The sequence below is a fragment of the Parasteatoda tepidariorum genome, chromosome 4, assembly GCF_982258835.1.
Source record: "Parasteatoda tepidariorum strain Cologne lab strain chromosome 4, Ptep-v5.0, whole genome shotgun sequence".
NCBI classification, from domain to species: Eukaryota; Metazoa; Arthropoda; class Arachnida; order Araneae; family Theridiidae; genus Parasteatoda; species Parasteatoda tepidariorum.
The window spans coordinates 104,538,493-104,552,397 of NC_141758.1; the positions used below are offsets into that span (position 1 = coordinate 104,538,493).

General features: G+C 30.4%; 1 protein-coding gene across 1 annotated transcript; it reads right to left on the reverse strand.

The window, feature by feature from the left end:
• Positions 1–1,266: 1,266 nt before the first annotated feature.
• Positions 1,267–8,389, reverse strand: LOC107456334 (flavin-containing monooxygenase 5). The gene is made up of 3 exons (XM_043049073.3): positions 8,253–8,389; positions 4,067–4,712; positions 1,267–2,287 (listed from the first exon to the last, which is right to left on the reverse strand). Exons 2-3 carry the CDS (start codon positions 4,706–4,708, stop codon positions 1,331–1,333), a joined length of 1,599 nt encoding a protein of 532 aa, XP_042905007.2. The 5' UTR covers positions 4,709–4,712; positions 8,253–8,389; the 3' UTR covers positions 1,267–1,330.
• Between the last annotated feature and the right edge of the window lie 5,516 nt (positions 8,390–13,905).

The window sequence follows — 13,905 nt, forward strand, 5'->3', positions numbered from 1 at the left end:
GTTGATTTTTTTTATTATAGAAATGTTTTAAAAAATGGAATTTTCTGATAGGCTTAGCGGGGAAAAAATTATAAATAAATTGATTTAATATAAATTATGGAGGATTTAGTTTTGTCAAATATATTAAAGATAACATAAGTGATATCTGTAGGCTTATAGCCCTGATCAAAAATATCGTTTATTGTGCGTTCTGTAATACTTAATGATTTTTTATTCGTTTGGCCAGATTATCTAAATGATCAACGTGATCGTAGTAGGGTAAGCGAACGGCGTCCCGGAAATAGAACGTGTTTATTTTGTTTATAGTTATGCATTTAAAACGCGTTACTATAAAACTGAATAATTTAAAATAGCGTGTATTGAAATAAAAAAGTTAATTTTGTAGGTAGGTAAGTAGATACTTTATTTAAGTCACACTAGAGCTGCACAATGGGCTATTGGCGACGGTCTGGAAAGCATCCGTAAGGATGAGCGGAACAATTTTGATTCTCTACGGAGATGTTTCACTCGTTGGAGTCGGAAGGTATGAAACAACGGTTGCAAAATAAACAACAACAAAAAAGGGTTAACAGGGAGGTATGTCCCATTCTTACAAATATATAAGCCTTGCGGTGTGATTTCTTACTTGAAATAAGGCAGTTTAACATTTCCTCTGGCAATTGGTCAGAATTGTCCTGTGGCAATTTCAAACCTTCCGATTCCAACTATGCACGATCATGCTTGTTTATTACAATTGTTTAGTGGTAATTTGTTCTGCGGTGAATGAATGTATGAACATATCAAATTTTACTAAAATCAGTCCAGAGTAGTTTCAGAGATAATCGGCCAAGTCTGCGAATTCTCTTAATTTCCTATGCCAGTGTAATTAAATTGTGGTGCTATTTATCTATGAAGTAATCTTTTCAAGGGTAAAAATACAACCATTCGTACACTATTGAAAATAATATTGAACTACAGCCAGTTTATAACTTAAGACACGCCGGTCACTGGTCTAGTGGTTACTGTACTAGATTACGAGGGCAGTGGTTATAGGTTCAAATATCACCGCAGGCATGGATGTAACTTTCTCTCTCTATGTGTTCTATGTCTTTTCGTCTGCGTGATTGTGTGAATGTAATCCGTCTTATAAGAGGGTTGGCGGTTGTATGCCGTGGGCAACGCTTCTCCACAGGTGCCCATTGGGTAACAATAAGAAAATAGCAACTCAGGCATTTCTGGAGCCAATGGGAAGTCAACCTAAGGGCCACCCATTAAAAAAATAAAATAACTCAAGACAAATTCAATTTTATTGAAAATTTCAATCAATGTATAACATAGAGAAACACTCCTTCTACGAAAAGGGAAGCAAGAAATATAGAAATTTCTTTGCATATCGAACGTATGGCGATTCCACTCTTTCAACTTCTTTCCTTTTTAATGGCCACAGTACTCTTTCATCACATTTCATAATAGCTTCTCTCGCTCCTTCCCACGGATGTGGTCCTTGTAGTCTGTACTGATAGGGGACACTAGGACCAAATATTAATTTGAACCAGAGCTGCGGATCTGTAAATAACATTTTGTAAAAATTCGGTTTAGCACCTATTAGTTCAGCAATCTCGTCTTGAAACTGTGTGTAGTCGACACGGACTTCTTGTTTGCTGCAGGGTGCATATCTTTGCTCGTTGATTTCAAGCCTTTTCTTGATATCATCCATCATTGTTTCTTTCGAAGGTAGTTTTACATTCCCTGCAAACACTTGCGCCGCCCATCTACATTGCATTTCTACCAATGGAAAAGATGCACCAAATGGTAAAAAGAATCCCACGAAGGCCATTGTGGAATGCTTTAAATCAGGAGACCATGTGCATTTGTACAAACTAAGCTGGTTTTCCATATTTGTACGGATGTCTTCTTCAAGAAAAGGAAACTTCCATGTGTAGCCAGTAGCCATTATGACTACATCGGCTTCAGTGACAGACGATTCGCCTTCAAAGAGGACCCCATTCTCGGTGAATTTTGATATGTCTCGTTTTTGAATGATAGAGCCAGAGAGCAATTTTGATGCAAGATGGTCGTTTAAGACTGGGTCTTTAGAAAGTACATGAAACTTAGGTTTGACTGCATACAAATTTGAGTTAAACTTTGGGTCAATAATGACGCTTTCAAGAACCCAACCTAAAAAATTTGCCGGAAGCAAGTCAATTAAAATGGTGAGATAGCGTCGAAGCAAAGCATAATCCAGAGGTAAACCATTAGGACCAACTCGACTAAGAACATGTGCTCCAGTTCGCGTACTTAGATAAACCTAAAAGAAAAAAAAATTATATTGGAGAACGAATTTTATTCATTTGAAATTTGCATTTAGGAAAAAGTTTTAGTATCTACTGATTCGTAATGAAATTCAGGTTTGTGAGAGCGTTATGTATTTTTAGTAAGTGCATATGTACGTTTTGGAATACACAGATTTATGTATTTTGAGGACGATATTGTAAATAAGCTCGATTAATTGAAACGTAATGGATGCAATTAATTATTTTTGTCGTTATTATTGTAATGGGTGCATTTATTAATTGTTTATTTTGATGTGATGTAAAAACATCATTCACTTTTAAAGGTGCCCTTAATTGTCTTAAAATAAACTTACCAGAATCCCAATTCAGTTAAGTTGGAAGTGACAAAATAGAACACCTTACCAAGACTTGTTTAAGGCGATTTACGTTCTATTTCAAGCAAATATTTTATTATATGTTTGATGGTTAATCAACGAGTAATATGCAAATTTCAAGAAATCACTTTTGTTTCATTAAAATCTGCCTTTGATAGATGACATGTTGACGATTAATTCGCGTCACATATCATTTAAAATGGAGAACGAATACAATGATCATTTTCATAATATTATGAATTCTATTTATCCTTGCATCGTTCTCGCCCCCTTCTAAAGTAATCTGCATTTGTACTATTTTGAATAAACATGCTTTTTTTTTTATTAAAGTCAGCTTTTTATAGACGATATGATGATGATCGTTTCGTTCCACGATATGTAGACGATCGTTCATGCCACACATCGTCTATAATTGGTAACGCCAATTGGATCATTTTCTTAATATTACGAATTCTATTTATCCTTCCAATGCTTTAAGCTCCTTGAGTAATCAGCATTTATTCTACTTTGAAGAAAAATCACTCTGTTTAAAAAAAAACCGCCCTTTATAGACAATATGTTCACGATTGTTTCAAGTCACTTATAGTCTATAATTGGTAACTCCAAAAGTTATATTTTAATGAAAGCCGATTACTGGTCAAAGGGTTACTGTACTGGACTATGGGGCTGGTGGTTGTGAGCTCGAATCCCACACTAGGCATTGGTGTAACTTTCTCTCTCTGTTATATATCCTTTCTTCTGTGTGATTGTATGAATGTAACCAGCCCTATAAACGGGTTTGTGGTTGTATGACATGGGCGACGATTCTCCACCGCCCCCTGGGTAACGATAAAAGAGTAGCAATTCTGGCATTTTTGAGGCCAATGGGAAATAGACCCAAGTGCCAGCCATTAAAAAGATATTGTAATAAAATATATTTGTTGCAAATTTAAAATTAAGAAATTATGAATTGTAAATTGAACTAAATATAATTGGATATAGTGAATTAGTAGTTTAATGGTGAAGAAAACTGCTTCAAATAAATGCTATTACACCTCCCAGTTTTCTTCCTGCCGTTTAGTGTCTCGATCCTAGGGAAGGTTACTGATTATTGAGCCGAAGGTTCAGTATCTCTTATTTTAGGGCTTTATTCATATAGCATAACTTTTTTTTATATAAAGTACAAAATATACCTTTTCTAAGTTCGATATTTCATTTAATTCAAATGTAAATTCTTTCAAAAAGCTTAATTACCATTTAAATTTTGTCTTAGCCAACATCCTCATTTTTGCTAAGAACTTCGGTTTTTGCGTGAAAGCGAATAGTTAACTTAAGAGAGAATAACTAGGGAGAAATTTACAACTTAAGAAATTATTATAAAATGTGATAAAATAGAGCCGTTTAAGTCACGCAAACAACTCACATCCTACGAACACTTACTTGTTTTGCCACACTACTAATTTCAACAGCAGCATCTAAGGCAGAACAACCCATTCCAACAACAACTACGTTTTTCTTTTCGTATGGTACGACACCTTTCACACTGTGGGAGTGGATTATTCTCCCTTTAAACTTGTCTTGACCTTCGTATAAGGGCAATTTCGGTATATTAATGTGCCCCGAACAAATAGTCACTGCATCATAAGTATCTGAAGTGACCTCACCCGATAGAGTATTTTTCACGCTCACGATCCACCTGCCAGTCTCTTCATAATCAGCAGCCCGTTTTACCTCCACGACTTCTGAATTGTACTGGATGTGTCTTAAAACCCCTTTTTCAATTGCATAGCTCTCAAAAAACTCATGGATTTCAGAGTGTTTCATAAAATTGGGCAGTTCTTTTGGTGGAGGATAGTTGCTCAACGCTCCGAACTCTTTGCTGTGGTTAATGATTGTTGTTGGCATGATTGAAGGAACTCCTATGGTGGATTCTTCTCGGTAGCTCCAAGTGCCCCATGGTTTGTCTGTTTTCTCAAAGCAGAAAGGCTCCATGCCGCCTTCTTCTTTCAGCATTGCTATGACACCACATCCTGAGGTCCCGCCACCTACAATGGCTATTTTCTTTTTGACTGCTGGTACCATAATTCTGAAAAGAAAAGAAATGATAACAAAAAAATGGCGTAAAAAATTAAGAGAATTTGCAGACTAGGGTCGATTATCACTAGAACTACTGGACCGATTTTTATTAAATTTGTTATGTACATACATTGACACAATACAAAACGAATAACCTTTCAAAAATTGTAATACGCATGCTTGATCATGCGTAACACTCGCTGGAGGTGGAAGGTATGAAATTACCGCAGGACAATTCAGGCCAATCACCACAGGAAATGATAAACTGCCTTATTTAAAGAATGAAATCAAGCTGCAAGACCTTTATATCTGTGAGAGGGGACCATACCCCCTATCAATCCATTTTTCTTCCGTTTATTATGCAGCCGCTGTTTCATACCTTCAGACTCCAACAAGTCTCTTAATGATAACTTCATGGATACAACATTGATGCTACGGTTCTCTTACCTTTTTAAAGACCACAGGAATCGTGTTAAAATATTAAAATGCATATGTTTATTTTTAAATAGCGTAAAATTCTAATCAAAATAATGATCAAGACATAAATGTAAAACAGTATAATTGATGATAAAAACTTCACGAAGGAAAATGAAGAGGAAAATAAAAGTCGACATGTTTCGAGCGTTCAAGTATAAGCACCCATTCTCAAGACTTCGTGAGACGTGATTGACTTCTGTCCTTAATTATTGGACACATGTCTATTTTAATAGTGCAAAACATGTCTACTTTTATTATCATTTATTATTTTTAGATAAGGATCTTTAGTAACCTTTATTCACCTTGATCTTTGAGCTTGCCCGACGTAACATATAAAAATAAATTATTAAAGGACGTGCTATTGATATCATTTTCATTTAAACAGAACTATAATAAAGCAAAATTAATAAGGAAAAAAAGGAATGAAAGCCAACAAAAGGAATTATCGTTTGAAAAATTGAAAAAAAAATAATTTTCCAACAAATTTGCTATGCTTTTAGTAAGCTTTCATTTAATGAGCTTTTATATTATGTTCAGATATATTACTATCAGATAAGGGCATAGGTTCGTAGATTAAAAAAATATTAATTAGTCACTACTTTCTAAAAAAAATCAATGCAATACGATTGTTTTTACCGCTAACCTTAATAGCACTTTTTAAGGACATAAAACTATTTCAATATTTCAAAAGTCGAATGTGAAAATGGAATGCCCCCTAGCACCAGGAATCAAAATGAAATTGTTACAAAGACAGCTATTTTAAACAAGTTAGCGTTTCCGTCCTGCTCGAAGTTGTTTGAAAATGTATTTCTTATTTATCGATTCCAAAGTTTGTTCGACATATATTTTACTATATACTTTAGGCGTATTTCCAACGAGTTTATTTTTATACCCTTATTTGCTTAAAATTATTAAATAATTTGCTTAAATTATTGAAGCTCTATGATTTAATACATTTATAGTATAATAGTAAACGGGGCATCCATCGCATGTGCTAATAAACCTTGATACCGATGTCATTTAATAAATGGAATAAACTTAGATAAATAATAATTGTTAAATTTTTTCTCGTTTTTGAATAATATGTTTCGTTAATCAGATTTCAATTCTGTAAATAGCGAAATGATTGAGTAGGCTCCTTGGAACAATATAGTCTTATCTTCTCTTATGACGAAATGAAGGAAAAATTGTTTTTCACGGTTTCTGTAAAAAGTACCTTAACCTTCTCAACTCTATTTTTTTTTATCAAGATAAGTTCAAATATTGCGTATTTTTTATTACATTTTTTAAATCAGATGATTCTAAAATTGACACGGCTTCGGAATCTAAGAAATTTCAAAATATAGTATTTGCTGCTTAACAAAATAACAAATTATGCTATAATAATATCTTGGGAATCGTCTAAAGTAAAAAAGTAATTTTAAAAAAAAAGAATTTTTTCAACATTTTTTTAAAAAAACAGTTTTCTTAACATTAACTGTGTAATATATAAGTTTAAACGTCATAATAAAGTTGCGGTTTGAATTTGTTCATTTAATAAAGCAAACAGTTATGATTTTTTGAGTTGCACTAATATGTATTTACTTTTCACAAACCAAACAAATAATAAACAATGAAGTAAATTAATAAATGATTTGTTTGTTCAATCTTAGAGAAAAGGGTGCACTTATTTACTACAATCGGTCAGACGCTCTACACTGAATAATTTTAACATAGAAAATGTTCTTAAAATCTTATCAGCTAACTGGCTATAGTTATAAAACAAACTTAGCAATTCGAGTGTTGATTTAACGAAAAATTTTAAGTACCAATAAAAATTAAGGAAAATAGTTTAGTATATTATCGAAAAAAGATCTACATGCATTACTACAAAGCATAAAGAAAGAGTAAGAAATATATTGAACTTATTAGTTAAATATTTCTGTGAATCACACGCGGTGCAGTAATTAAAAATTTAATTTTGAAATTAAGATATTAGGATGATATTTAAGATACTGAGATATTTTAAAACACTTAAAAATTTTGGCTACGAATTCGGCAGCTTTTTACGTTTAATATCTATATACTCCTTGTAGTGAATTATAAGACATCAAGACTATTTTAGATATTCTATGTAAAAGTCGTATGAAAGAGAAAAAAAAGAGATAATCAATCATTTATCTTCATTTTTTGAAAAAATAGAATGCTTTATAAATAGTCAGCTGTTTCCTATCGAATAACTTTAAACAGCAGAATGTTTTTAATTTCTCAACAAGATTTTATTCTCAGCTAGCTGGCAATAATTCTAAACTTCTTTTAATAAAAACTTTACAATAAGTTAAAAGGGAATTTTATATTAAAGGAAAACCGACAAAAAAGTACTAAAAAAATTTCTTTGTGTATTAATGAAAAATAATATGCGTGGTAGCGAAAAGAATAAGATTTTCAAAAATGTTAAAATCTGATTAAATAGTTGCTAAAATAGTTCTAAGCACAAGCAGATAGGTAATTAAAATAAAGATAATTAAAAATGTCGACTGCGTATTCGTATTAATAATTATAAAATATATATTGAAGAAATTGATTAATATATTATTCCAAATCTATGTATGCGTATATAAATTATTGAAATTGTATCAATTATTAAAAAAAAAACTTAAAAAATAAAGTATAATGAAATTAAATATAAGCACAATCTGATGTATAATCACATTCTATCAAAAACATGCTTTTATAAAACTAGACATTCGTTGAATAAAATGTTTTTTATTCAATAAAATGATATATTCAAATTTCTTTACTAAGTTAAAAATAAATTCTTAGATGACTAAAAATGAAAGTCGTATTTTATAAGCATAAAAATAAAGCACCAGCACAGACAGTGAATAAGAATAACACACAGACAGGCAAGAAGATAAACAATCCTGCTTTAATCATTATAGATATCGAATAAATTCAGTTTATTTTTTAAAATCATTCAAAAATAGCCTCAAACTTTTTAAATATCAAAACAATCAGATATATTTATAAAAAAAACTAATGAAACTTCAGGGCAATATACTTTTAGAACTGTTCATATTATTTTTATACTAACTTTTGCTTAATTCCCTGCAAACCACTGATCTATGGATTTTTCTGGCGTAATAAGAGTTTAACTTGTCTGTTGCTTTTCATCGAATAAAAATTGTATGCAACGAGTAGTCATAAACATTTTAAAGCTTCTTCTCGTCAATTTATACACACTTTTTGATAAGTTATGTAATTGGAATCTTTTCTGAATTTTTTCTACCTCCTTGTTATCTAGAATATGATTATAATTTTAGAAACAAAAATGCATAATCAAAAATGCATTATCTGTCAGGAACGTGGCAGGTATTGTTTTTGTTAGTACAGCCTTACTAAAAATAATATAAGACCAGAGTCTAAAACACGAAAAAATGTGCATTTCGAAGGAGACAATATTTGAGTGCTTACGCAGGAATAAAAAAGAACTATAACCAGTAAAATGTATTCAAATATTTAAAACCAATCTTTTATAATTATTACCAAGCATTAACTTCTATTTAAAAGAATAGAAGATAAAATGTTGAATGCATTTTATTAAACTCTAGATGAAACATTTAGATTCGAAATGCGAATTTTATGAAAACAAAACGTCTCATGGACCTAAATAATTTTTATGCATTTTACATGTAGTAACTCCATGCTTTATTTTCATGTATACCGGTCTATAAATGTCTTTGCCAAAAAACACGTTTTCTAAGAATACTTCCCAGATAGCAATATAAGGTTTTTTCAACGCAACAAAAATCTTTTCATGCAAACCTAAAAAGGGTTTTTTACACGGTTTACGTGTAAACCTTCTAACCTTAAAACGAGGTTGTCTTAGGGTTTTCAAGCGGGAAAAAAAACTTGAATAAAGCTAGTTCTAAGATGAAAATCATCTTAAATCTACATAATTATAAGGTTTCCGTTTGTAGCGTTTTCGTATGCTCAGCTAAAATCTACCCTGTCATAAGATTTTCATTGACAATGCAATTTAATGCTATTGCTAGTGTACAGTCAGCAAAAAAAAAAAGATATCACCCTGAATAACTTTTGTTATAATGATCGGATTTTCACGATCTAAGTGTCAATCTTAATGGTTCCCGGGGGTGACCTCAAATATGTTAATTAATTAGTGCTAACTATTAATTAAGTTACGAAATCTGACACAAAAACGTACTTTCTCTGAATAAACATGTATTATTTTTTACATATTTGGATTCCTAACCTTCAAAATATAGGGGGTAGCCGCAATCTGGGAAATGTGGTCCCCATAGTTTGGTCAGGAGAGCGATCCAAAGTTCGTACCCCTTAATGTTAATTTCGCTTTTTGCGTTTTCAGTCATATTTTCAAAACTAATGAAGCAATTCAAAAAAAAATTGCACCCACTCATAAAACTCATTTACCCAAAGATAATTTCATGAAAAAAATAATTTTTAATAATTATTAATAATTTTTTATTATTTAATTAAATTGAGGATGAAAAAATTTTGAATTATAAGGTATGAATTTTTTTATACCATAATAATCTACATATTTTTCAATAGAAAAATCTAAAGTTTCAACTGTTTTTATTTATTAGAAGCTGAAAAAAATTAAAATTAATTATTTTTAAAAAAATAATTTGGCGACAATAAAAAAATGACTAAATGGGGCGATTAATATTAAAATGTGATAAACTTGCGAGGAACTTGACTTCGCGCGCGTAGCGTAAAATTTCATTCATATTTTTTTCACTAATAATCGTTTGCTAATCTTTTTATTTTTATTTCTTTCAAACTATAAAATACGATGTTTCTTTTTAGTCATTTAATAATGTATTTGTAATTTAGTAAAGAAATTATGAATAAAACATTTTGAATAAAAAACACTTTATTCAACGAATGTCTAGTTTTATAAAGGCGTGCTTCTGATAGAATATGATTATGCACCAGATTGTGCTTACTTAATGTGATTATTTTTTAATTTTTGATTTTCTTTTTCAATAACTGATACAATTTCAATAATATACACACGTATGCATAGATTTGGAATAATATATTTATCAATTTCTTGAATATATATTTTATAATTATTAATACGAATGCGTAGTCAACATTTTTAATCATCTTAAAACTTCCCCCGGTGGCTGAGCGGTAGCGTTTCGCCCTGTCGTTCCTCGGGCCGGGCAAGGCTGACTCAGCCTTTCATCCCTTCAGTGGGTCGATAAATAAGTACCAAGCATGATTGGGAACTAAACACTGAGGGTTCCGCGTTCGGCTGACCACCTGACCGGAACATCTGCTCCTGCACCCCAGAGCCCTAGGTCCAGAAAACTGAGATGGGCATAGTAGGCCTTGGCCCTCCATGGGCTGTCGTGCAGCTGAGTTTAGAGTAGAGTTTTTTAAAACTTCTTTACATCTTATATATCGCCTTAATCTTAAAATAAATTTGTAAATTACCTGTCTATGCGTGTTTCGCAGAATTATTTTTCTAACTTTTTTATTGAATTTTAATGCAATTTTTTTTAAAATTCTATTATGTATATTTTTTTCCAATAATATACTAACCAATTGTTTAAGTACTTTAATTTATGTTTTTCTTTAAAATAAAATTACTTTTTAAATTATTGCTAAGTTCTTATTGAAAGAAAACTTAAAATTATTGCCAGCTATCTGAGAATTAAATCTTGTTAAGAAATTAAAAATATTCTACTGATCACACTCAATATCATTCGAAGCAGAACAGCTGACTATTTACTAAAAATACTATTGTTTACGAAAAATGAAGATAAATTATTAATTTTATTTTTTTTATTACTTTTTATTTATTCGAGTAATGAAAAGTAAATGCGTATGTGCGCACAGGGGAAAAATTTAACAGATTGTTTCGTTTTTTAAATGAACAAAAAACTATGGGCATGCAATTTTAATTCAACATTCAAAGTTAAACTTGAGCGCTAACCCTTTTAAGTTACCCTTTTGTCTTAAAAAGTTGAAAATATTTTCTTTAAAAGTTGTTTGTATAATTTCTCAACTTTTGCACAGTTCAAAAAAATATTGCTATATCAGGAAAATGTTCGATATGCCTTGTTTTGTTAAACAACTACTAAAATAAAAAATTGCAAAAAGATTTGAAAAATGTGCTATTTTTAGAATCATTATCTCAAAAATTGTTCTTTTACTCCATTTGACTTTTTTCTTCTTAAATAACTTATAATCATAGTTTCAACACACTTTTTGAAGAAATTATGTATACAAATTTCTCCTAATATTTCGTAATAAAAAAACAAGAATATTAATGATTTATTTATACAGTGAAACCTGCCAAGTTGACCACACTTGTAAGTTTTACACCTGAATAAGTTGACCTCAATTATCAAGAACGGAAATTTTCCTACATAATAAAGAAGCAAAACCTTTGTAACTTGACCACCTGTCTATCTTGTATGTTGACCACTGAAATAAGTTAATTTTGTCTAGGAGTATTATGAAATTCTATTCTAAAACCCTCATAAATTGACCAGAAAAAAAAAATTCAGAAAATTTTCTGTCATTTCGCAATGTATGTTAATACTTCACTTGTTTGGTGAAATAGTGTAAAAAGCTAATCTAAACCTTTTTGTGAGTTGACCATCTGGGGAAACTGTAGGGAGTCAGCTTTTGACCATTTCTTTCATTCATTCATTGAAAACAGGTGTGTTAGTTGAAAAGTTGCTCTTCCAGTTGCAATAGTGAGCAAATAGGCTTGTATGCGTAGTAATAACAGAATAAATTTTAAAGTGTTAAAATAATTTTGTTTTGTTAAAGTTTTCAATGTTTTCGTGTTCTGATATTTTAAGAAATTATTTTTATTAAACACTTCACATGCATAACTAACAAAATAATTTTTTTTTAAAAGTTAGTTAAATATTAAAATTATTTCTGTGTAACAGATTGAAGTTCGTTTAGGTTTAAACACATTTCTTGAGATATTCATTTGGCCATTTGCTAAATCAAATTTTTAAGTCAAGTAAAAAAAAAAAATTTTAATGTATAGCAACATGTAGGAAACGAAAAAGTAAACAATGTCCCACCCCTTCTATAAGTTGACCACTTGTCTACGTTGGCCACTAAAACAATGCACATGAAGTGGTCAACTTACCCAAGTTTTACTGTAATTGTTTCATTGAACCAGAGTAGTTAATTGTTTTCGTAATAATCGGCCTTACAACTATTTAACTTAGATTCTTTGGACTAGGCGTCACTTCATGCATGTCTTTCGAGATTGAAATTTCAAAGATAAAATGTAAAAATTACAAGAATGCGTAAGCTGGTTTCAACTAACAAAAAAAAGGGACAAAATCGTTGGCAAACGAAGTTATCTCATGAAAAGAGTGTCAGAGTTGAAAAATTATTGTTAAAACTGTAACAATTGTTACTCTTGTTTAATTAAGGGTATTATAAACCTAATTTTCGTTTAATCATGTTTTTTAAAGAACTAACGAAAGGAGTGTGTAAATAACATCAACTCTTTTTACTGCAAACTAAGTTTACTTAATATCATTTGCAAATATTAAGAAGTACAAATTCTTGACTTGCTCCTTAAAATAAAGTTTTATTTTAATCGTAGTTGAAGAAGTACGGATATAGTTAAGGGAGGTATGCGACATTCGGAAAAAAAAAGTCGTGTGATAGAGATAGTTTTAAACAGAACGAATTAGTTCTTTTAATTGAAATGCTGACAATATCATTACAGCATTTTGGTTAACAAGTGCCATGAAAAAAGGTTCTGAACTTAAGATATGGATTTTAATATATTTTCCTATTTACATACCTCCTTGATCTCCGCACCGTTTTAATATTCTGTAAAGCATAAAATGAAATAATGTTGAATAAAAAAATAGATTTCAAATGAAATATTTTATTTTCCTTAATACAGGGTATCTGTTACATTTTAGATTTTCAAATTCATAACTTTTCATGTCTAATTCCAAGAATTTTCATGATTTAACGAAGTTACTATTTTCTCCGATAAAAACAGAATAATAAATTCAAAAAGCATTATAATCACATTATATAAAATAGGTATAACCAAAACACTGCAGTAAGAACGCACTTTAATACAAAACCCCTCTATTTAAGCTTTTAGCTCAATTTCCGCTTTTGGTTTCATATTTTGTAATGTGGCAATCTTTTTCGAAAATATTTTAAATAATTCTTTAAAAATTTCACGTTCATGTAATAAGTTCATTTGAATTCGCAGCTCGCTTTATAGATTTCGTTTCATGTTTTATTCTGTTTCTTCTTTATACTTAATTTTCTGATTTCGCTTGATACTTTTACTTATTGTGTTCCATTATGTTTGTAATTTTTTTGTAAAATTTTTTTGAGTGCTTCTCAAACTATTGCATTGATATATTTTACTTTGGCTATATTGATACAATAATAGAAAGTACTATTTTTTTGCTGATATAATCGTGTAAGCTGATGAAAAGATTATATCTTTTATTTTCCGGATATTTTTAGAATTTTTTTTCCGGTTTCTTGCTGTTTTATTTTTTATTATTATTTTTCTTCCCCCCTTTTTTATTGTTCCGTAATTTTTCCCAAGTTTTTTCTACATTTTGAACTTATTTACTTATTTTATGAGTTCTATTTACTTGCAGCTTATGCGCAATAAATGAAACTTATTACTTTTCGTAATTTTCTTCGTGTTTTTTTTGTTTTTATTTATTATGATA

Bases quoted from the DNA above. Each gene is read 5' to 3' on its own strand.
- LOC107456334 (XM_043049073.3), bottom strand. From the start codon at position 4,708: ATGGTACCAGCAGTCAAAAAGAAAATAGCCATTGTAGGTGGCGGGACC. The intron at 2,288-4,066 runs GTAAGTGTTCGT...TTTTTCTTTTAG, and splicing joins TTAGTAGTGTGGCAAAACAA to GTTTATCTAAGTACGCGAAC.